Raw genomic sequence first — 25,973 nt, 5'->3', positions numbered from 1 at the left:
AACCAGCACTATTATGAACAGCTAAACTTAAGTTGATTAGAAATGTCAAGGAAACAAGATACACCACCAAAATGAAGATGCTACCTTACATCTGCACAAAAGCTTTTACTTTTTAAGCTTCTTTCAAACCTACTTATTATTATTCTTTGCCAAACTCTATAAGAGAGGGTTTGATATTACTGACAGCATTTTACAAATGAGCAAACAAAAACCCGGTTAGAGTAAGTGACCAGCCCGAGATAACATTCAGAGTTAGTGGTAGGGTAGGCCCTAGACGATGTCCACACTTTCTGTCTCCTCTCACTAGACAAAGCTATCTCATTTGTATTGTGGTGATTCAGGCCCCCCTCTATAAAAATCAAAATAATTATCAGTAGCCCAAAACAAACAGAAGGGAAACACTTGCCATCTGATGGCACTCATCCCCAAAGAAGGGCATCTGTAAGGCTATCTGTAAACAGAATTACTCTATTAATATCGATTTGAAACATCTATTAGGTTTTGAAGTACATGATTAAATATACTAGTCTGATTTACAGAAAGTCAGGATAAGCAGCTGTTTAATGTGAGAAGAATGAATGATTTCAAGGCATTACATTTTACACACCTTTATATTGCCTTCTGCAGATCCTGTAACAAAATACTCTTCAGTTGGATCTACAGCAATTGCTTTCACTGGAGAATCATGGCTTTGGAAAAATTGTCTCTGCTGTCGTTGGCGAAGATCAAATACCGATGTAAAACCTTTTCTGCCTCCTGATATTAACACCTGATGTTTTGGAGCATATGCAAGCACTGTAGCACCACTATCATGGCAGGTAAAAGCTGAAATTAAAGGAAATTATAAAGGGTATAAGATTTACTCTCTTTTTATAAAAAATACAGTCTGTACAAATTTTATTATTACAAATATTTCTTGAGTGCTATTAAAATTGTGCTGAGTCCCAAATGGATTTCTTTTTTATCTATTTGCTAATGTCCTAAAGCTCTTCTCAAGTGCCATTCATTATCACTTCCTCACTCTGACCATTACAGGGCACAAGTGGAATATAAACTGAGCCCGCAAGCGTCCACTGTAGGGACATACCTCATTTGAAGGAATATCCAAACCAGCTACAATCATCTCCAACCAGGCCCAGGATTCAGCTCCTGGCAATCAAGACTACTTTTCCCAAAGAGATCATACAAATGGGAAAAGGACCCACATGTACAAAAATATTTATAGCAGCTCTTTTTGTGGTGGCAAAGAATTGGAAATTGAGAAGATGCCCATCAACTGGGGAATGGCTGAACAAGTTGTGGTATATGAATGTAATGGAATACTACTGTGCTATAAGAAATGATAAACACGCTGACTTCAGAAAAACCTGAAAAGACTTGTATGGTCTGATGCTGAGTGAAGTGAGCAGAACCAAAAGAACGTTGTACACAATAACAGTCACGTTGTGCGATGACTAATATTGATAAACTTAACCCTTTCCAGAAATACAAGGATCTAAGACATCTCCAAAGGCTTCATGATGGAAAATGCTATCCATATCCAAAGAAAGAACCATGGAGTTTGAATGCAGATCAAAGCATACTATTTGCTATTTTTTTTTTCTTCCGTTGAGTTTTGTTTCCTCTTTCTGGTGGTTCTTCCTATTGGTTCTAATTCTTACACACAACTTCACTAATGTGAAAATATGTTTAATAGGAATGCATATGTATAACCTATATCAGACTGTGTGCCGTCTTGGGGAGGATGAATGGTAGGAAGGGAGAGAAAAATGTTAAACGCTAAGCATATGGAAGTGATTGTTCATAAATCAAAATAAATTAATTAAAAAAAAGGACTACTTTTCCATCTTGCCTGCATTAGAATATACTTCTTTTCCTCTCCCCACTTTTCAGCTCCTTTTTATGTGTGGTCTTTACCCATTGGAATGAACACTCCTTGAGCACAGAGGTTATGTTTATTTTTGCTTGTATTTCCAATGTTTAGCACTGTGTCTGGCTCATAGTAAGCAGTTAACACATATTTTATCTAATCTAATCTAAACTGGGAATTTATTCTGAGACTAGATCATTCTTTAAAACTCATTTTGTGGCTATTTTTCTCTTGGTTTCATCCATATTAAATGTTTTTCAAATAATACAGCTCACTGGATCTCACAAGCACTTTGTGGACTGGTTTCCTGTTCAAGGATTCTTTGAAGTTTAGTGAACCAGTACAGCTCAGTTTTTTTTTTAAACCATTATCCATAGTGTTCTACAAATGATTTTGTACAATAAATAGTTTTTGCCTATGGATGCAACATCTTTGTATTTGTATGTATGTATTTGAATTGGAGATTGTTTGCTGGCTGAGTCAGTTATTGGTCTCTTTCTGCCACCTCAATGTAGCAACTACTTTGCATTGGCCAATGTTTTTTTTTTGTCTATTTTGTCTATTTCCTTTTAAACAGGTTAGGGTTGGTGCTAATATAATTAGATTTAGTATCTTATTTCCACCTTTAGCTCTTTTTCTAGTTTAGTGTTTACTTTGTCCTTGGTCCCAATCAGCTGACCTGTCTGCAAAACTAACTGGTTCTCTAATGACTGGAATATCTGTAAGAAGCTGTTTCCCAGCTGTTGAGATAGAATAAATTTCATTTTAATCTTGCAAATTCCTACTAGCTTTTAAAAATAATTGATTATTTACAATGAAAAAATCCATGAGGCTTTTGAGTAGTCAGAGTGCCTTTGGCCTATTTAATTTCTTGATCCCAAATTGCATGATTTCCAATTTATTTCTACTTTTGCACTGAAGTCATTGAGTATTGAAGCATATGTTAGCTTAGAGAATCTCATCAAGCTCATTATGAAATTTCTATATATCTTTATCTTCTTCAATGGAAGAGGCCAAATAAACTACTTATATAGTTGTGAGTCCTGCAATTGGAGATGACCAAGTATCCAATTAAATGATATTCTTGTTGTCTTTGGACACATGATGAAATAATTGTTCCTGAATTCCCTCCCTCTCCATGGAAGCATGGGATGCTTCCAAAAGAATGGAAAATATCATTGGTATTTGGGGTTTACCCCAAAAAGTGAACTATAAGAAATCAGCAACTCATCCATAGTTATAAATTTGCCTTCTTATCTCTATAAAGCTTGTCTTTATATAAAACAAAGGTATTATTGAGGAAGATCAAATTAGGTAGGATTTCAAAGATGATTCTATACAATTAAAGATACCTTTAAGGTCATACTACTTGACAGAGGTAGAGAGAATATATGACTCTGCTATGTTTATTGGTCTTAAGAAAATACTTGATACAGAAAGTACAAGTGAACATTGTGTAATTATGATGATCACAGGTGGGGGAGCATGGGTGTGGAATATGGCTTGAGTGCCATTCTTGTCAGACATGATCAATGTGTTAGTTTTGATGAATTGCTTTTTCCCCTCTTTTTAAATCTTTGTTGCAAGGGACAGCTTGCTGGGTAGGGAAGGGAGGAAGGACAGATTCAGAAATACATGTGATATAAAACAAAAAAAAAATCAATAAAATGATAACTTTTAAAAAAAAGAAGTAAAATTTTAAAAAGGCAATAGATTTGATAAGACAAACTGCAGGTGTAAAACCTTTTGACAGATAAGGTGTATCCCATGACTATACCAAAATCATACAAGAATCAATGACACATTTGACTATGAAGATAATTTTCAGTGATCTTTTGAATACTGATATTAACTGAAGTGATAAACCAGCATATACCTAAAATATTTGCCAATGTCATAGAAAATTATCTTTGCAAAATTAAAAAAAAGAAATACAGATGGCAAAGTTTTCCAAATGCTCCTATTCACAATGTAGTAATTGCATTAAATCTCAAACCACTATTCCTCTACAAAGAAATCCATGATAATCCACGATAAAGAGATTATTCTAAACACCCACAACAAAGGAGAAGAAAAATGAATGAAATCTAGATGATAAATAGCTGTATGAAGAGCCCACTATAGTAATCGATCAATATTTTAAATCTTGGATAATCACTACAAATGGACAGAGAGCATGGTGCCTAGAATTGAGTAGAATATAAGCATGGATCACATTTGGGAAACTGAAGTGTTCTCTAGGATACCAAAATGATTGCTCCCAAGTCTCTAATACCAATATTCTTCCAGTGATACTATTTAGCAATCAATCATGAACACCATGATCTTAGGAAAAATAAGATGACAAATAACTCAAAGGGTCTTTAACGAGGGCCAGTATGATGTTGTTAGTAGACAGATTAATTGGACTTGGTCAAGAAGTCTGGATTTGAATTCTTTAGTCACTGATTGTGTGATCATGGGTTGTCACTTAACTTCTCAGAATCGGTTTCCTCATCTATAAATTGAGGGTCATAATAGCTGTACTACTTGTCTCAATTAAACTCATCTCAACTTAACATTCACATATGTAGATCTGAGGTACTGGATTTGAGGCAGGTGGTATTATTATTTCCATTTTACAGGTGAGAAAACTGTGGCTGAGAAAGTTTAAGTGACTCGCCCAGTGTCACACAGCTAGTATCTGAGACCAGATAAGAACAGTGTCTTCTTGAATCTAAATTGAATTTTCTATCTGCTGCACCACCTGGCTGCCTCTTTTCCTTGTTGCTGAGAAGGTCTGAGAGGGCATAGTATGATTAGGACTTTGCTACTTATTCCTAGATCTATAGGGAAGATTTGAGCAGGGTTCAGGAGTGGGAAACTTGAGAAATTCTCAGTTCTTCCTGAAACAAAACCTTGTATAGTTGTAAAGCAATGTCATCATCCAAATGTAAAAATGATGTAATGGTTTACATTAGAGATTAAAAAACAAAGTCATATAAGCCTTATTAACTTCATTATTTGCAAAAAGTATTTACTTACGATGTACCAAGCTATTTGCAGGTGCCACAAGAGTATCCCACAAACATATGTTTCTGGAAAAAAAATAATTTTATCACTAACTTTTATATGAGTGTTTTAAGAGATTAGCAATGTAATAACAAATTTATTTCATGATATTATGGTCTCCTTTCATAGTATATTTTCAAATTTCTCAAATCTCATATTAAAATCGCTCAAATATTTATATGTGAATGAATTTTCATATAATTTTATTCACAATTTAAAATACTCCAAATTCCAAAGGGATCTGAGATAATACATTTCTGCATATTGTTCAATGATAATGATCATTTACAGAAAGGAAAGCAGCAATATATAGTAGCCAAGATGCCAGATCAAGGGCAGTCACCTATCGGAGCTCTTCCAACATTCCCCTTCAAACAACTTTAAAGTAACACCTCAAGTCAAATTTTGGAGCGGCAGAAGCAACAGAAGGTCAGGGTGAGAAATTTCTCTGGATTAAAAAGCCTTAAGAGGTCTGTAGAAGCCTATGACATAGGGGTGGAGGCTTGTCTGCAAACTACATATGAAATGGCAGCAGCAACAGAGGCTTCAGAAGCTCTCAGTCCAGAGATGGTAAGGGGGTCAATAACTGGTCAGAAAGAGACTACAGGGAACCTTTTGCTGACACTGAGTAGAGCTGGTGCTGATTGACAACTCGACTATATGGAGTGGGTGGGAGAGAATTTGGAACTCAAAATTTTAAAAGAACAGAATGCCAAAACAAAAAAAAAAAGTACCTTAAAGCATTAAAAAAAAAAAACAAAAACCAGAAGGGAAAATAGCATCATCAGTCTATTCTCCAGCCCTAAAATGGTTGTGATGCATGCATGGAAGGATATACAGGCTTGTATGAGAAGCATACATCAAGCAACATTCTCCATTCAGTGACCCATAGAAGGCTTCAGGGGATTTGGGGATCCCTTGAATGGCCTCCTTGGGACACAGAGTAAAATGCTGTACGGTTTCCACCTTGTTTATTTTGAGAACTGTATGGAATTACAGAAATTGTTTGAGTCAAGGCTGTCTCAGGTTAGAGTACCCCAAAGTTCAGCCCTCTTAAATGCTTATTCTACTATTACTACTAGCTGATATTTATTTCATGTGTTATAGTTTGCAAAACCCTTTACATAAAACATCCCATCTGATCTATGACATACAATATAAACCATCTCCATGCTCCAAATGATCTGTTTCCCAAACCACAAAATAAGCCAGGAAAATAACTTCTGTGGTAATTTTATTCCACTGGCAAGAATCCAGTAAGAGATTATCTACTATGACTCTAAGCTTAGACAGGAATTTCAGAGACAGAACATTAGAAATAGTTAGAATGGATTGTTTCCTTTAATACTAAAATTTTCCTAGTTTTGTATATGGTAAACTACTGCCAAACTTAAATACCGGTGAATAGACCTTTTAAGATGACTACAGGATTAATAAAACACTTAAGACAAAAGGTAATAAAGAGGCAACAACAAAAATAATTTTTCCAAAAGATTGGCTATACTCACATATGTTATTTAGGGATAAAATCTCACCTGTTATCAGTTGAGAGACCTGCTGTGGCTATCAGAGAAGAGGAACTGATGAAAACAAAATCATTGGCTGTTTTGTTATGACACTGCCATGTCTGAAATGGTCAAAAATAGGAATGATTTTTATGGAAATATAGAAAGATTTGATCTAGTCATATGTAACATTCAGTGGCTAATTATTTCACAACCAGCTTATCAGAAATCTATGTCTCCCCTCCAACACCGTATGAATAAACCATTCAAATTCTCTCATTCAGTATCACTAATAAAAAATTATTAAATAAGAAACTTCAAAACATTTCAAATTATGTGTATGTTTCAATTACTTGTGCTATCTTTATCTACCTCACAGGTAATCAAAAGTTAACTGTTTTATTAAGAAATACTTTTGTTCTTAAATAAGAGCTTATGAAGTACAAAAGGCCATCAAATTTTTAAAATAGTCAAGGCTAAGAAACTGAATGTGGATAGTGAATAGGAAAGTAGCCTTGGAATAAGGAAGTAAGGAGGAAGAAAGAAGACCTACTGACTGGGTGACTCTGAGAAAGTCAGCTAACCATCAGTGTCATTCTATAAACAACGGGCTTAGGTCACCAGAGACATATGAGACCATAAAACAAACGGGAAATGGAGGAAACAATGAAGCAAGATCAGGTATCAAAACCCAGTGAGACATTTCTATCTTTAATAAACTTCTTTTTTTTTTTTAAAGTAGAAATTCTTAGCTTACCAAATATGGCTTAGGAGTATTTCCAGTAACTGGACAACACTTCCAGTTGGTCTGATACAAACTTATATAGCCATCAGCATCAACAATTCCAAACTTGAAGAGAAAATATTAAAGGAAGAATTTAAGTACATACATTAACATATATACTTTTACTATGTACAGTGGCATTTTGGTGAATTTTTCTACAAAATTATAATTAAAATATCTATATTCTATTACATTTGAAGACATTATAAACAAAAATTGGAATCATGATTTAAGGTAGAACCTGATTATTAGTATTCCTAAGCAAAACCCAAACCTGCAAGTATGGGCTTAAACAAAGTTAGCAGGGTAGTTTCAAGAGCATTCCATGATGTTGTTACCAGCCTATGGAGGGCCGTTCATAAGCCATACTCCTGATACCTAGGGTAAACTCTGGAGAACCTTACCATATAGTCTCTTTACTCAGAGAGCCAACTGCCTCAGTTTTAAGGCCTGATCACCTTTAACCAGCAGCTAGGTGGCACAGTGGATAGAGTGCCAGGCCCAAATCTTTCTAAGTTCAAATCTGGGCTCAGACACTTACTAGCTGTGTAACACGGAACAAGTCACTAAACCTTGTTTTCCTTAGTTTCCTCATCTGTAAAATAAGCTGGAGAAGGAAAACGACAAACCACTCCAGTATCTTTGCCAAGAAAACCACAAATGGGGTCACAAGAGTCAGATATGTCTGAAAACAATTGAACACCTTTAACCAAGACTATTCCAAGAGCTTCCTAATTGGTTTTTGTGCTTCAAGTCTTTCCCCTCTACTGAAACCATTCTTCCCATAGCTGCTAATGTAATATTCCTAGAGTACTGGTCTCACCATATCCCCTTTCTTTCTCAATAAACTCCAGTGACTACCTATTACCTGTAGGCTCGATTAACTACTTTGTTTGGCATTTATCATCCTTCACAACTTGGTCTTAACCTATTTATTTAGCCATACATATTACTCTCCTTTATATGCCCTATGGTACTGCCAAATTTGCCTTCTTACTATTTGCATACATGGCACTACATTTCCTGTCTGAACTATCTATTCTTATAACTCCTAGTTTCCTTCAAGGTTCAAGAACTACATTTTATATAAAATCTTTCAGGATTCACCCAGCTGCCGTGCTTTCCCTTCAAAATTATCTTTTATATAAGCTTAAGTTACACACACACACACACACACACACTCATACATACATGCTATATCCCCTAGCTAGACTATAAGCTCCAGGGGCAGCAGGGAGAAGAGGGGAAGAGAGGAGGCAAGGGAAAGAGGAGAGTGATTTTCTCACTTGCTTTTGTATTCCCCAGAACCTATGTGCTTGGCACATAGTAGACACTTAAATGGTTGTTGATGGACTGAACTTTAACATAAGGATAAGAATAATTGCACTATCTATCTCATAGAGTTCTGAGGTACAAAACAGATCATTATCTCTGTTGTGAGATTCTCCCTCAACAACTAGAACTCTTCCTTCTTTTGGCAATGGCAGCAGTCACCTTAGACCCCAGGTGAACTGGCTCATGAGTTGTTTTTAAGTTAAAACATCTCAACCCAAAGACCTATGAAGATTGTCTTTTTATATGAACTTAAATGCTTTTTAAATTCTGAATTAAATGCCAAATAGAATTTGAAATCCCACATTCCAATTACAATCTCCTCAAAAGAATATTATACATGAAACTGCAAATCTCTAAGTAACATACTTTATAATCACAAATCCCTAAATGTATTCAATCTATAAGGCTGACCCTGAAAATGGGTTTCAAACAAAATATCAAAATCATTCCATTGCTAGCCTAGGACATTTTCTAACATATTCTAAGTTAGCTAAAATAGGTATTAGATTTAAATACTAAAATCCACAAAAAAAAATTCACTAATTTCCTTCACTCTTGCTCCTAAATCTCTACAAAGAACACAGAAAATCTATACACAAAATTATCATTATTATTCCTTAATATTTTTGTAGTAGGAATTTATTTTGCTCTTCATCTGAAATCCTGCAGTGCTACTGATGGAAATCATGGGTAGGTGCTCTCAACATGTGGACCTTGTGCTAACTTTAACTCTAAATTTGTGCTGCCCTCCTTTAAGCACCTTGTTTTCTCCATTACTCAATGCTTAAAATACTTAAAAAGGTAAAACGTGGGGAAGAGGCTACCAGTAGAAATTAGTTGGGTTTGGTGTTTCCACTAACCAGTGATTAACAGAACCTTTGTTCTTTGGGATGAAGAGATGGGAAGTAGTTTACCATCACTACTGTGTAATTTAAGGTAGTTCTGTGATGACTGGGCCAGCAAAATATTCAATTATGAGTTGGAACACTGAAAATAATTTCAGCAGGAAGGCCTGTTTAAAACAAAACATTCTAAAATAAAAAGAATTTATAATAAAGAACACTTTCTGGCAGAGAATAACTGTCTGAGATAGTAGAGATATGTCCCATGTGCACAACATACATTCTAAGAAAGTATATATGAGAAAATTAACATCTGTACAACATGTACATTTTCAATACTTATACTCTTGCACACTACCTTGTTTCCTTGATGGTTAAATCTCATTCTTGTCACCCTTGAATTGCCGCCAGACCGAAAACAGGTTATTTGTTGGGAATGACCCCACTCAAACATTCTAACACTTCCATCTTGGGCTCCTGTCAGATCTTTATAAAAAAGAGGACAAAGATTTAAAATCTTTTTTGTTTTAAAACAATCTAATATAGGAAAAATTATAATGAATCACATACAATTTGCATAAATCTAAAATAAAATTGTTGTTGTGCCATAAAACACATATATGGAGCTTATAACAAACCAGACAATAATAGCAGAATAATCAAATGCATCTTTTTAAAATACTACTTAATTTTTAATAATTCTATGAGTGAATAACTTTTTAAAACAACTTCCTAGTATTTAGAAATCTTTTGCATCAATAAGGATCCCATGACTAATAGCAAAAGAATTTGTTATCCCTTCCAATTCACAACTTTTCCCATCACAGTTTCAATATATCATCGGTCAAGATAAGAAATTAAATGGGAATTTTTGGGGAGTTTTGTGGAAGCTGCAGATGACACATGAAGGCCAGCAGACAATGCAGAAAAAAGTTTAGAAAATCAGAAATAAAATATAGGTACAGTATTTGTATAATATCAACCCAAATTTTACAATAAGGTACTGTAAAAAAAGAAAAAGAAAAAAATTCAGACTTCTTCTCTTGTAGGAAGTGGGGGGGCCAAAAAATTTTACAAGATTTTCCAGACTGCGAGGGCACTGTATCCCTTAATTTCTGTGATGTGGAAGGGATAACTGTAATGTAATCTCCTTATGTGTTTCCTAAAACTCAAATTATACAAAATTTCAAATTTTAGCCTAACTGATCTAATATCTTGGTATTATGACTTTATGTATAGACATATAGTATACAACTATGTATATAAAATAGAATACTCATTATACTTGTGTAATATATATGATAATAAATATTTTAAAATACTAATAGCTACAACATCAGCATAAATATATATTGATTCTCTCCAATATCCAAATTTCCCACGTGTCAATTTACTAGTTTCCCATGACCAACTCCACTCTACCCCTCCTTAGCTACACAAAAAGATACCCTTGATCTTGCCATCACCCACAAGTGTACTACTTTTGTGTTTATGAAGTCAGAACTTGCCTTATTTGATCACAATCTATTGGCTTTCCACCTCTCCCTCTGCCTTCTAATATCGAACCCTGCTTTTTGGCCACAACGTGACCTCCAATCCCTCAAACCCTCAGTTTTCCTACCTTTATACTACTTCTTACCCTTAAACTACTGATGCTCTCCTTCTTTTCCCATTTCAACCCCTTGGTGAACTAATTCAACTTCATATTCTCCTCTTTGAGTTGCTTGCCCCCTTTCCATATCATCAATTGTGCCCTACCAAGTCTCAGCTTTGAATCACTCCCACCATCTACTGCCTTTGTCTTACACACATGCTACTGAACGACAGTGAAGAAAACCATGCAACCATTCTGACTGGGTCCACTATATATATTTATATTTCATAACCTCAACCGGGCACTCACTGCTACTAGGTAATCCTTCTACATCTCTCTAAGTCATTATCTCACATAGCACAGAAGCTCTTCCATATCTTTTCATGTCTTCTCAACCCTTCCCTACCCTCTGCTGCTCCCCCATACCCTCTCAGCTGAGAACCTTATTTCATATTTTATGGAAAAAAGTGAGGTCATTTGCCTTCTTCCCTCTTCCTCATTTCATTGAATTCAGATGCCCTTTGCCACTATTTCTTCCTTCAGCCTTGTCTCAAATGAAGAGGCGGGCCTTCTCCTTGCCAAAACAAAACCCTCTACCTGCACAAGTAATTATATTCCATCCTGTCTTCTCTAGACTGTCCCCTCTTTTGTTCCCACTCTCAATTATCTTCAATCTCTTACTATCTGTTGGTTGCATCCCTACTGCCCCAAACATGCCTGTGCTTCTTCCAACCATAAAAAACCCTCACCTGATCCTTTCATCTTTGCTAACTGCTGTCCCATATTTCTTCTCATCTTTGTGGCTAAACTATTTGAAAACGCTATCTACAATCAATAACTCCATTTACTTTCCTCTCACACTCTTCTTAACACTCCATAGTCTGCCTTTCTACCTCATAATACAGCTGAAACCGATCTGTCCAAAGTTACCAATGATCTCTTAACTGACAAATCCAAGTCTTTTGAATACTCCTTCTTCTTTAATTCATCACAGCCTTTGACACTATTAATCATCTTCTTGATTTTCTCTTTTCTCTAACTTTTTGGGGCAACACTCTTTCCTGGTTCTCCTTCTGACTGCTGCTTCTCAGTTTCCTTTGCTGGATCTTCATTTAGTTCATACTTGCTAACTGTTGGTGTCCCACAGGTCTCTGACCCAGGCCATCTTATCTTCTCCCTCCAAACTATTTCATTTGGTGATCTCAACAATGCTCATGGATTCAATTATCACCTCTATGTTTTCTGCTGGTCTCAGGTTTCACATCTACAACTGCCTTCCAGACAACTCAAACTGTATATCCTGTAGACTTTTTAAACTCAATATGTTCAAAACTGAACTCATTATCTTTCCCCCAAAACCCTCCTCCCTTCTAAATCTCTGCATTACTTTTGAGGATACTACCACCCTACCAGTCCTTCAGGCTACAAGTCATCATCTACTCTTCACTATCCCTCAGTCCTTCCCCATCTAATCTGTTGTTGCCATGGCCAGTCAATCACACTTTTGCAACATCTCTAAAATATGTCCTCTTTTCTCCTCTGACAATGCCAGTACCTTGGTGCAGGCTCTCATCTCTTCATGCCTGGACTATTGCAATAGCCACCTTATTGGTTTGCCAGCCACAAGTCTCTTTCCATTCTAGATCATGCTCCAATCTGTTGCCAAAGTGATCTGACCACGACCTCCGAATATTCAATAAATGCAAGTTGTTCTTCCCTATCAGCTCCAGCTCTTCACAACTGAGCACTTAGCTCTAACCTTTCCTGTCTTGTACCCCATCTATCCCCTCACATTCTTCAATCCAGTGACAATGGCCTCCTTACTGTTCCTCATAAAAGACACTCTATCTCTTAGCTTTGGGAATTTTCACTGGTTGTCCTCCATGCCTGGAATGTTCTCTCTCCTCATTTCTGTCTCCTGCCTTCATTAGTTTCCTTCAAGTTCTAGTTAAAAACCTCACCATCTACAGGAAATCTTTTTCAATCCCCCTTAATTCTTTTATCTTACTCTATTACTTATTTCCTATTTATCTTGTTTATAGTTTGCTCGTACATAATTATGTGCATGTTGTCTCTCCCATTAGATTGTGAGTTCCTTGAGAGCAGAGACTGTCTTTGACCTTTCTTGTATTCCTAGCATTTAGCCTAGTGCCTAGCACATGGCAGGTGCTTAAATTCTTACTGACTTACTGATTGAATTATAAGGAATAATAGTTTGATACATTGTTCTATTTCCATATTGAATAAAAGGCTTCTCTCTCAATATTTTCCTTGGTATTATGTCTTTATTTTTATCCTTTGAGGAAAAGTTTACATTGTTAATAGGTGACTATTAAAAAAGATATTCTTAGCACTTTTCTAAATTTAGATAAAAAAGGCTAATATAATAAGATTGAAATAAAATGGTTAACGATACTTATTAAAGGCTGAATAGTGTCAAATTAGGAGAAGCAATGATAATATCAAAAACTTATTATTGATGAACAATTATTTGACTTGAGAATTTAGGGGAAGCAGAATCATTTGAAAACTGGAGAAGGGAAAAAGGGAAACCTGTAATTACTAAAGTTATATGGAGTAGTTAGGTGCCACAGTGGAGAGAATTGTTAGCTTATAATCAAGATGAATTGAGTTCAAATTGGACATTTGTTAGCTGTGAGATCCTGGGTAAATATAACATCTCTGGACCTCATCTATAAAAGGAAGGGGTTGGACTAGATGACATCAAAGGTCCCTTCTAGTTCCAAGACTACATTTCTATCATCTAATGATTCTATAATTGACTAGAAATAAAATATGTTGAGGATAGTCTATTTTCTTCCTAGCAAACAATATGAAGAAGAATTAGATGTAATATCCACACATTCATCTATATACATCTACATTCATTTATAATTTACATTTTTTTACTTAAAAGATGTTTTTGTAATATCTAAATGCCATATAAAAGCACAATTTGAATCATTTTTAAAATGGAAATCTCTACAATGTCACCCTGTTAGAGAAAACTACTGAAAAACAAAAACAGAGTGCTATGGAAAGAATATCAGCCTGTGTGACCTTGCTGCTAGTCCTTACAATCACTGACTAGGTATGTGACTGAGCAAAACATAAAATCTCTGAGCTTCAATTTCTTCACTTTTAAAGTTAAACAGATAGACAGAAAGAATTCTCTAAATCACTGTTTCAAATCTTACCTGGGATGGAGGAGTATATATATTTTGGTTTAAAATACATTTGTTTCCATCTTCTATTAGGTTTTTCAGAAATGTGAGCAAAGTACTTTATTTAGTATATGGCAAATACATGCATACTCATATATACATATACAAACATCACACTTCACACCGGGTGGCAATGAAAATGTTTAAAATTAAATCTATATTGTTGTCTATAGGTTTTATATAGAAAATTATTAAAACAGTAGAAAAGCTTTTCAATTATTATTTAAATTGGTATTAAATTCTTTAAGTCTGATATCTTAGAGCTTCTTTGGTATGATCTCTTTTGCTCCCTTAATTGTACTACCCTTAAAAAAATCCAATTAAGTAGGCAGCATCAAGTATTACTCCAAAGCAATGCAGGGTAACTAAACCTTACTTTCAGAGATATTCATTCTCTTTTAGGTTTTAGAGCTTCTTTATTGAGTTTTTCTCAGAGCAGGGGATAAACAGGCTCAGAAAATACACGTTAACTCTAAGTTAATTTGTGACCTACAATGGAGTAGCAGTAGAGGAGTAAGCTATGGCATCCCCTAATTACGACACAAAACTGAGGTCTAAGCTATAGAATTGTGCAATGGTAAGAAAGATTCCTCTCAGTATTGCTGTAATTAAACCCCACTGATTGGAGTATAACAATGGATAAACTAGAATTATGTGCCACAACAGGTGATGTTATAAAGTTCTAGAGCATAAACAGATGTTATATACGTGGACAACTACTGCCTCTTAAAAAATACTTTCTCTTATTTTTTCTTCATCCCTCAGATCTGTCCCTTGGCCTCTGGAGCTCACAATGATCTAAGGTCAGCTGACATCTGTACTTTGAATTTATAAGTGAGATCAAAATAGGTTAGTAATATTGGCTTTCTGTTTGACTCCATGACTCCAGTATTGCTAACAGAGCTTCCCAGTATAGTGGAAAAAGCACTAGACTTGGTGGGGGTGAGGGGAAGGGGAGGAGTGTCAAAAAACTTAGATTCAAATTCTAACCTTGAAACTTAGACTTTGTTAGGCCATGATTAAGTAATCTAAATTCTCTAAAACTCAATTTCCTCACACAGAAAATACAAATGATTATATTTACACTTCCTGACAATTGTATTATATGGGAAACAAGAGCTTTTTAAAATCTAAAAGTGATTATCAGCATTCTCAGTTTAGAAGTGAGCTTACGAATAGGAATACTGAGTGCTTTCTATTTTGCTATTATGTATACACTACTTTGATCACAATTATTCAATATTCCAGATTAGTGTTCCTTAAAAAGAGTTTGGCTTAATTTGTATATAAAAACTAATTCACCTGTAGAAATAGCCAATTATAACATTTACATTAAGAAGAAAGAAATGCTAGTTTCATTTATTTTACTACAATAGTATCCATGAGAATGTACTATTTTTATATTAATGTTTTTGGGACATTTTTTATATCAAGTCATGAAAAAGTAAGCTATAATCAGACACTCACATGACAATATAAGTATTGATGCCAATCCACCAGTTAATTTTAAAATATTACCTAGAATCTTTTTTCACTGCTTCAATATTTCCAATACTTCCCCATTAACCAAATATGCTGTTTAATGCAGGCTTACTTTTAAGCTTTAAGAAGATTAAGTGAAAATGAATTATCCTGCCTTAGAATATAAGAAGCTTAATAACAGTTTCTTTTGATATTTTATTTACTAATGTAATATTTTATAAGTGAACCTCTGAACAAATAATAATAAAAACTGATCAAACTAATGCAAAGCAAAAATACTATGATAATTAGGTTTAGGCTTTTTTGTTTTATAACCCATTGTGGTCATATAATTTTTCCCCTCAAACCAAAGTTAAACACTAAAGTTGCCAGGAATTTTTCAGTTAAAATTAGATTACTTAGAAAAGCATAAGAAAAATGTTCTTAACTTACTTGAACCTATTCTAAATACTCAAAAGTATTTTTTACTTTTGTTTTTGTAAAAGACCTTGTCAAGATTTTGATTTTACTATCATCTCTGTTCAGAAAAATAAAATGAAATATTAAGTGTCTGCAATTTTTCTTTAGGACCGAAAGTAAGTTTTAACATAAATTATATATGTGATAAATTCATTTAAAAAATTACAAAGAAAGCATGATATTTGAAAAAGGAAAATTAGTGTAAATAGTAAAGAACTGAATATTAACCAATTGACTTACAATAAGGTAGTGTTGGATGTGAAGCCATTCTTCTGACATTATTAATAGTTTTCTTAATCATCTGTTAACATACAAGGATTGTTTATGTTTTGTTAAGTATGCAACAAAAATAAACCATAATCTTAAAATGAAAGTGTGACAAGCAATTCAATAATTACATCATTTCTCTTTGACTCCAGAACTACCATTGGGGGTACTGAAAATGTTTAGAAATAACAATAGAAACTAAACCTCATAGCATAGATTTTACATTTATGTGTGCATAAAATTTTTGCTTCACTGACTAAGAATCTAAGAATAAATTCTCCTCAGTAATTTAGTCTTACCTCCTTTCTTGCCAATTCCTTTCTGATTCCATTAAATTTATTGGCATATTCCTGAATATTGTAAGATAAGAAAGACAGGCAGAAGCATGTAAAAAAAAGAGGTAAATAGAAAATTTAATTTAAAAAAAAGTTTTTTAAAAAATTGTTTGGGTGTATCAGTTTGGAAGTCATTTATTTGCCAGTGTCTGAATTATTTTAGAAGCCTGTCTAAGAAAATATATAAAAATAAAGGGGTATTTAAGATTTACATGGAAAATGGGGAATATATTATGTGTATATAATCACATTTAGGTCATGCAGGTCTTTTTAATTTTATGAGTACCTAAAGTGGGGGATAAAAGTATAGACCAACACTAATGATAGGAGGACAGTAGTAACAACAAGGATGCTACCTAACAACAGAGATAAAGTAATTATGATGGCTGCATGTTTTCCAAAATAGCCAAAGCTGGAAGTAGCAATCTCTTACTGTCCAATGTGTTTTGGCTCTTTCTCAATAATAAGAGTTAAAATTAGGGAAACTATATTCCTTCTAATTTCAAAAACAGAAATTTTCTAATACTATGAGCTACGTTTGGAGTTTTAAAAAGTTTCCTCTAAAACATTAAGAGGATTTGGTAAAAAAAAAATTTTTTTTTTTAAATTTTCAAATAAATCTTTCTTTGAAAGTCAGCAAGAGGGGCAGCTAGGCAGTGAAGTGGATATAACACCAGCCCTAGAGTAAAGAGGACCTAAGTTCAAATCTGGCCTCAGACACTTACTAGCTATGTGACCCTGGGCAAGTCACTTAACCTTGTTTGCCTCAGGAAAAAAAAAAAGAAAGTCAACAGGAATTTACTGATATTGCCTAATGTATCACAGAAAACAGTTTAAGAAAATACAGCAACAGGTAAGGAAATACAGGCGAACAAAGAACAAAAATGGAAACGGTTAAGGCAAAGAATGATGCAAAGCTGTTCTAGAATATCCAAAGAGAATATATCATTAAGATCCACAGAATTAGTAATGAAAATTAAAAATACTTTTCACTTTAGGTGTGCACATTTGTCACTTGCTACACTCCCCTGATTCAGCCCAGTTTTCCAAACTAGGAGATCAAGGTCCAAGAAGAAAGTGCTTCCTGGCATAACGAAGAAGCAAAGGGAAAATTTATCCACAAAAGAAATAATAAAGATAACATTTTTCTCCTATAGGCATTTTCTGTTCAGCAAGCATAGAAGAAAATAATCACATTTATAATATCTATCTCACCTTCTGATTATTATGTTTGGAAGGTAACAATTTTAAACTATTGTCAAAGGATTTTAGAAGGGCAGCTAGGTGGCACAGTGAATACAGCACTGGTCCTGGAGTAAGGAAGACTCATTTTCATGAGTTCAAATTTGGCCTCAGACATTGATAGTTGTGACCCAGCAAGTCACTTACCCTGTTTGCCTCAGTTTGATCTGGAGAAGGAAATGGCAAACCACTCCACTACCTTTGCTAAGAAAACTCCAAACGGGGTCATGAAGAGACATACATAGCAGAAACAACTATTTGCATTAGGAACTTATCACCAAATGACAAATCCAGTTATATTCTGAATAGCTTGTGAGAAGCTAACCATGCTCTTGTTTTTTGGGGGCTGTGGCAGCTCATGAAAACCATACACTGTAATCTGTACTGACAGGATATACACTTAAAGATTAAATAATGGATCTACTAAATATAAATTAAAGTAATTTATATATTGAGAGTGAATGAGGAAGTTATTTCACTGTTAGCTCAGAAATTACCTTAACTGGGTCTAGAATTTAATGCCTAAAATATTTCTATTTAGGAATGATGGTCCTTCAGTAGACTAATGTGCTGTGCATCTTAATGTTACAAAACCATTTTGGGCATCAGTTTCACCATCTCTAAAATGGGCAGAAAGACAGAGTAATAATGCTCACCCTACAGGGTTGCCAGAAGGGTTAAGGATGATAATGCACAGGAAAGGGCTATGAGAAATATAAAATGCTGTACTATACAACAAATAAGGGACTGCTATTAAGGAATAGCACTAAATAACTACCCTAACTGGACTTACTTACATAACACGCATACTTTTTAAGGCAAAAATTTCCAAGTAAAAGTTAATAGCATGAATTTCTCTGACCTTTGAGTCTCAATTCTTAGATATCAATAAAGGAGACTCTTGGAAAGACTAGAGCTAATATAAGCGTGGATCTATCAACCCTCTTAATCATACACATAGAAATTTTGAATCAGTGCATTAGTGCTTTTCTTCAGTCTTATGTGGTTTTAACTTGGTTATAAAAAGTAAGTTTGAAAAATATTAAATATTTCTTGATCAACATTCAAAATAATGATAATGTTTAATATTGAAAACTACTTGGTTACCACCCAGTGCCCTCTGCACCCAGGTTGCAAAAACAGTTAATCATTGCCCCCACACACTAGTTTTGGAGCACAAAGTAGGGTGCTTTGGCTCTACCCTCCTAGCCAAAGGAAGAAAGGAAATAAGAATTTATTAAGTGCTTACTATGTGGGAGGCACTGTGCTAAGCACTTTACAGATATGATTTCATTTGATCCTCACAACCCTGGGAGTTAGGTGCTATTAGCATCCCCATTTCAGAGTTGATGAAATTGAGGCAGAGGGTAAATGACTTGCCCAGGGTAACACAACAGCTACTAAAGTGTTTGAGGCCAAATCTGAACTCAGGTATTTCTGACTCCAGGCCTAGGGTTCAATCCTCCGCCTCTAAGCAGTTCTCTAGCAATATCCCCTTGAGACTGTGAGCATTATTATTTATCTGCCCCTAGAGATAACAAATCTCCCACTACCTGTTTTTCATTCTTTCCCTGCACTATTCAATCGCAGGCTACTTGGGGCAAATTATTCTTAACTTTCCCATATTTTCATCCCATTTTCCTCTGCCTTACCCCATCCATGTTCCACTCCAATCCTGCACTCCCCTTCTACTGTGCCTTCTGTAAATCCTGTTCCATAGTAAATAAGTATCTTTTACATTCTGTTCCTCTTTCTTACTCCTTTACTCTTACTTTCTTACACTCATGTTCTCACAAGTCCTGACTCTAGCTCCATAAAACTGTATCCCTAAACAGTGTCTCCAACACTGTCTGCACCAGCATTCATAACCCACTACAGACTGGTCCTGGAAAGGGACTTTGAGATCCTCCCTTTGCTATCATAATTCAGCAACTCTCTTCCTTTTAAATTTACTTGATTAAAATTTTCCACCTTATTTGAATCATAGCAGCTATTGTGTACTAGGCTCTGGTTTTTACCAATTATTACATTTAGACTAGGAAACTTCTACATTCATGTTGATATTGCCTAAAAAATCCTGAACTTTCTAATTTCTCAATTTCTTAAAATCCATGACCTATCTCATCTACTTCAGCAATCTACCTCAGCAATCTGCAAGGAGGGTCATGCCCTAGATCTCAACATTTCCTACACATTCCACATCCTTAATGAAAAACTTGATGAAAAATTCCTCTGACAAAAATCATCCAACAACATACTGTCTGCTCCTGTGCCTCATCCCTATAAAACCTATTCATTGTACTCACTGTACCTATAAACCCTCTATTTTACCAAGCCATTATGCCTGTTTCTGGGTTCACTTTCTTCCTATCTCAATCTTCAACCTTTAAAACTACACCTCGAATCTTTCACTCCCTTATCTTATTGCTATTTCACTCCTGACTAAACCTCTGCTCTGGTTTCCACCATTTTCCTCCACTTCTGCAAACGTGCTGCTGAATGCAGCGAAAAGCACCTGGCTATGATGACTGCTAATGCCCTCCCTCCAACTAATAATTTGTATACTTCTCTTTCCAGCTAGAATGCAGGCTCCTTGCTAGTAGTCATTGATTCCTTCTTTGTATTTCTATCCACAGTGCCAAATACAGGGCTAAGCACATGCTAGGTACTTAATAAATCTTTTTAATTGACTATTTATTAATTTTTAGGTTACCAACTAGGAAAATCATTATGCAGCAAACATCTTGGTAAAAAAATACAATTTTATAGTAATTTTAAAATACTTTATACTAATTTCCAAGGTAGAATTTCTGGTGTCAAAGTCACACTTAGGCTTGTAAAACTTTAAAAATTAAATTATCAATAAAAGGATTTCCTTCAGTGTGTAAAGAAAATAAAAAATTAAAAAAAGACTCTTGAAAAACACTATCAGTTATCAAGAGCCAGAATAGTATAGTAAGTACCATTCGACTTGGAATCAGGAAGACTTGGGTTCAAATCCTGTACCTGTAATTAATTTGTCTGGGCCTCCATTTCCTTACTTATAAAATGGGAATAATAATACCTATAGCATCTACCTCACAAGGTAGTTTGTGAGGCTCCCATGTTACACAATAATAATATAAGCATCATACAGTTATATAGTTTTTAATCTTTGCAAAATAATTCACATATTTTATTTGTTCTTTATATAAACCCTTTGTGGTAGTGGTTATCATTAATTATAATCATCAGTTATTATAACTGCTGATATTGTTCTTACTTACCACAGATGCCCCTCTGCCAGTCTGTGTACTACCAAGCCAAGGCATATTGATTGGAGTTCCAGGATTGCTATGCGTATACGGTGTAGTACCTTGCACAGATGCTAGATCATCACGGGCATGTATAACTAAGAAATCATCAGACCTACAAGTGGACATCCACCAAAGTAAAAATGCTGAATCAGGTCCCACTTTTTCAATTTACTAATGATTCAGTTTATTTATATAATTTTTAAATAGCCTTTAAATTTACTTTTTTTAAGAATTTATTTTCATAAAGTTCTTTTAGAATAAACTGTAAATACCTTGAAACTCAAACTATTCCAAGCCCGTGCTCTTAGTCTGCCTTCTATTAATATTTTCATACTTAAAACTGTTCTTTCCATCCATCTTTATTTCCATCCCAGATACCTTGCTTCTAAAGGTTTTCCACTTTTGAAAACTTTTAAGAAATTAATTTACCATAGGTCATTTAGCAAGTCTTTGAATATTTAAATTTTATTACTATTGTCTCTAATATTACAAAATAATTTAATCAAAAGGAAATAAAAACATACCCTTTTGTTTCAAGTTCTATTTCATCATCCACCCAGGTATAGATTTGTGTAGCCAGAATTCCAGATACATCCAGTTCTTGAATATCATGACTGGAAGCTATTGCTATGCAATTTCTATTTGCCTGAAACATAATAATGAATTATTACAAAAATTTAAGTGACTATTTAAAACAATAAATTTATGAACAAATAATGATAAACAAAATCATTTGTTCTATAAATGATAGTTTCTGGTGGAAGACTGTTAAAATTATATACTTTAAATGAATTCAGTTTGTCTGCCAAATTTTTCCTTGTAATTATCATGACAGTTTAAGTTCTCCAACAGAAGAATGAGAATAATAAATGTTAATTCAGCTACTATCTATCATTTCCCCCTTAGCTTCCTACTTCTCATACCATCTTTTTATCTGTTGATCACCTCTCCCCAATAAAATATACAAATGAAGAAAAAAAAAGTGGACAAATAGAAAGGTTGTTGTTGTTGTTAAGTAAGTAATGACCTTTATTATTTAGGTCACCCCCAGTTTGAGGGCCATAAAGAGTGCCTTGAGTACAATGGCCAGAAGATAGGAAGCTTTCAATAAATTTTAAAATTTTATTGGACTGTACAATCAAGATAGACCTGAGAATAATTACAACCTATAACTCTATCCCTTATCAAATTAAAGTGCTTAAAAAAGGTCTAGAAAGAAACACACATAAACCCAGCCTTCAAAGGAATTTTACCTTTAAACAGGGCTTCAGAGAAAGGAAAAAGGATGATAACAAAAAGGCATGATAACAAGTAGTATATGGAAAAGAATTAGGTTGGATAAAGACAAACTTGACAATTTCACCATTTTTCTTCAGACTGACTTTTGAAAAGCTTACAATGGAATAGCCTAGGGTTGAGGAACCTATAGCCTCCAGGCTGAGGCCGTAATATTATATATATTATACAGAGATATTATTAAGTGACATTTAAACCATGTTAATTGCTTTATTTAAATTATCTCATTTAAGTCCAACAGTATTCTATTGCACTGCAGGCATTACTATTTTCATTTTTTTTAAACAAATGAGGAAATCAGAAAAGTTAAATGACATGACCCTTATCATATAACTAGTGTCAAAGGCAGGTTTTAGACCCAAATCTTTCTATTTCCAAGTTCATATTTTTATCTACTATTTATTTATGCTGCCTGCCAAATAGGATAAATTCAATTCAACAAGTACATATTACGTGACATATACAGTAGTAGGTTCGAGGAATATAAAAATAAGGATGTCAAGTGAAAAGCAAAGAAATCAGATGAGAAAGCAAAGAGTATAAAAAGAAAACAAAAAGGAATATTTCTACGACTAAAAGAGCACATTTTAAAAATACTCACTCTATTAACAGCAAAAGCAGTAATAATGTCAGATTCTTTATGGATAATTCTTGCTTTACCTCCTGGGAAACCCAATTCAGCTTCTATCTGTATAGAGGGGGAAAAGAACATACAAGAAAATATATCAATTCAGAGTGCAGAAAAAGAATATTTAAAAATATCATTCTCTGTTTTACAATCATATCACTTGATATTTGTAGCTTATGGTTTCCACCAAGAAAATTTCAAAAGAAATTTAATATGAAGCTAGCAAGAACAGAAAAATAAATTTCTATATAAGAAGGTAATATTTCATTGCAATATGTTGCTTATATATATGAATATATTTTCTTGAACTAAAAAATAGTTATATACAATGTATCCCTTATTCTCATTCTGTAGTGTCACAGGATACCAAATAGGGGAATATAAATTGTAAAAAAAGAAAACGTTGTGAACTCTTATTTTGGGAGGACGACTTATTCTTATGAGAAATGGGATACTGCCATAATCTGATGATACATGCATAGAGGCATTTAGACCTCCACCTCTCATCCCCATGCCACGGAGATCAGACCCAGACATAGAAGATAACACAGCTATTGATAACTTAGGAAGATATGAGTGGAATATCAGGGTACACCAGAAAGGGAGGAGGGGACTTTTTAAATGGCTAGGGATATAGAATAGATTTTTTAAATAAACCAACAGGCTACTACTACCCAGGAATCAATAAATTAGGTGAATCTAATTCACCACAGATTCACTATTATTGGGTAGGAGATGTAAAGGGAAAGGTCTGTCTCTAATGGCCTAAAATGGCAGCCATCTCTGGTATAATGGAGGGTAGGGGATAAGGGACAGAATCTGAGATTAGCCAGTTAGCCAAGAAAAACACAACTTGTGTAATAAGCCAAGGCTTAAAATAATAGAAGTCAGAGCTCTGTGATAGTTCTCCTATGACTGAGAGTATTTAAAAAAAATTATCATAAACTTAATGTCAAACAAGAATACTACTAATTATACTTTCTTTAGAACTACTTAAACAAATCAAACAAATTTCCACACATAATAACAAGTAATAACATTTCCATCATTTCTTCTAAATTTCTATAAGGTGTCTTTGTTCATTTAGATATTCCTATTCTATTCTAATGTGATCCAAGTTAGTGTATACTTTAAGCTAATTCCTTTTTTTTGGTTTTGTGTGATTTCAAAAAGGTCTGTCTAGATTTTTTTTATTTCTCATCCTTGTTGATCTTCATTATATTATCCCATTAATCAATGTACAATTTAATGTTAATAATTAATGTATTATTCCATGGCTTGGGGGACATTTTAAGTTGCCTGAAGCTTTGAAATGTCAAATAAAGCTGTTATGAAAACTTTGAACAGATCATTTTTTCCTAAATAAATAAAACTTTCATAATAATTCCCAAGAATGAAATAACTGAGTTAAAAATTAATTATTTTTATAAATTTTACCTCATCCTGCTGGGCTGCTTTCTAAAAAGATACTACAAATTTCTAATTCTCACAGAATTTCCCTCCCTCCTCCCCACACATGCACTAGTTTTCATTGCTTATGAGGTTATTTTGTTGTTGTTGTTGTTTTGCAAATGTGATTGGTATTTTAAAACTTTTAAAATCTGTGTCTCTTGGTTATTAATGAAGGTGGCCATTTTTCAAGTGAATATTGACAATGAATTTCCTCTTCTGACATTATCGATTTATTTCCAACCATTTATCCATTGTGAAAATATGTAAATGTTAACAATTCAGGCACATTTTCTCAATCTTTTTTTTTTTTACTTTTAATTATGTTGTTTCATGTTGTATAGAATTTTTTTTAATGCCCCAATGATGCGTCCCTACTTTTTTTTACTAAACAGAAGAAAATGTCTCCTTTTCACTAAGTAAATTCTTTCTTTCTTTTTTTTTTTTAAAGTTTAAATCTACCATTCTAGTAGAATTCACTGTGGCCTAAGAAATAAGTTGTAGGTCTAAATCTACTTCCCACAAAATCACTAGCCGACTTTCCCTGCCATATTCCTGTGCAACCACTCAATTTAAAAAAATATATATTTGGTTGAATGTTCACATATCCAGTCTTTATCTGTAACTTCAAAAAAGCTGCTAGGATTAATGGTTGCCTAGAACATACAAGTAGTTTTCCCCTGTATGATAAAGTAGAAAAACTACTGGGTTTCAAGTCAGAGAACCTGTTAGATTCCAATCCTGGCTCTGCTTGTGAATTAGACAAGATACTTAACCTATCTGAGCTTCATTTGTAAAATGAGGGAGTTCTATTAGATGACTCCTAAGGTCAGCTCTATAAATCCATAATGATCTCATTAACAGTGAATATCCATTAATACAGTGGTCCTTTGCCTTAACTTATCATATTATGCGTTCTAGTTATTTATGTTGTTGTTTTATTGCCTAGTATACAATGAGTACTCATAAATACTGTAATTAACAGTTACAATTTCCATTCTAAACACTTATATAAAAGAATCATCTTCAGAAATACAACTAAAAACATCTAAGGTGGCAAAAGAACGAAAAAGAAGCAACTTTAGTCACTGTCAGATTATGAAGTTTAGGTTTATGTGAATTGGTGAATAAATATTACAAATTGTACAAAAACCTAAAAGTCAATATAAAATGGCAGACAGCCACCTGGGATGCTCAATAACTGAATGAATAGGTGATTAAAAAGAGATGATATGATTATACTTGAAACTAGGCACCAGAAACTATGCACAAAGATATAATAAAATGGTCAAAACACTCACAAGAAATATAATT

At 34.1% G+C, this 25,973-nt stretch overlaps 1 protein-coding gene across 1 annotated transcript in view; it reads right to left on the bottom strand.

The window, feature by feature from the left end:
* DMXL1 (Dmx like 1) overlaps positions 1–25,973 on the bottom strand; it is a 122,694-nt gene that overhangs the window by 725 nt on the left and 95,996 nt on the right. The window contains exons 26-35 of the mRNA XM_027874639.1: positions 23,184–23,270; positions 21,811–21,932; positions 21,257–21,398; positions 16,713–16,763; positions 16,387–16,447; positions 9,746–9,873; positions 7,184–7,276; positions 6,457–6,548; positions 4,895–4,947; positions 608–825 (exon numbers count right to left, since the gene is read on the bottom strand). Coding sequence (XP_027730440.1) covers positions 608–825; positions 4,895–4,947; positions 6,457–6,548; positions 7,184–7,276; positions 9,746–9,873; positions 16,387–16,447; positions 16,713–16,763; positions 21,257–21,398; positions 21,811–21,932; positions 23,184–23,270 — 1,047 coding nt within the window. The remainder of the gene's footprint in view (positions 1–607; positions 826–4,894; positions 4,948–6,456; positions 6,549–7,183; positions 7,277–9,745; positions 9,874–16,386; positions 16,448–16,712; positions 16,764–21,256; positions 21,399–21,810; positions 21,933–23,183; positions 23,271–25,973) is intronic.

This window comes from Vombatus ursinus, unplaced genomic scaffold (genome assembly GCF_900497805.2).
Source record: "Vombatus ursinus unplaced genomic scaffold, bare-nosed wombat genome assembly UNPS02014807.1, whole genome shotgun sequence".
NCBI classification, from domain to species: Eukaryota; Metazoa; Chordata; class Mammalia; order Diprotodontia; family Vombatidae; genus Vombatus; species Vombatus ursinus.
This window is presented reverse-complemented; position numbering and strand designations above follow the sequence as displayed.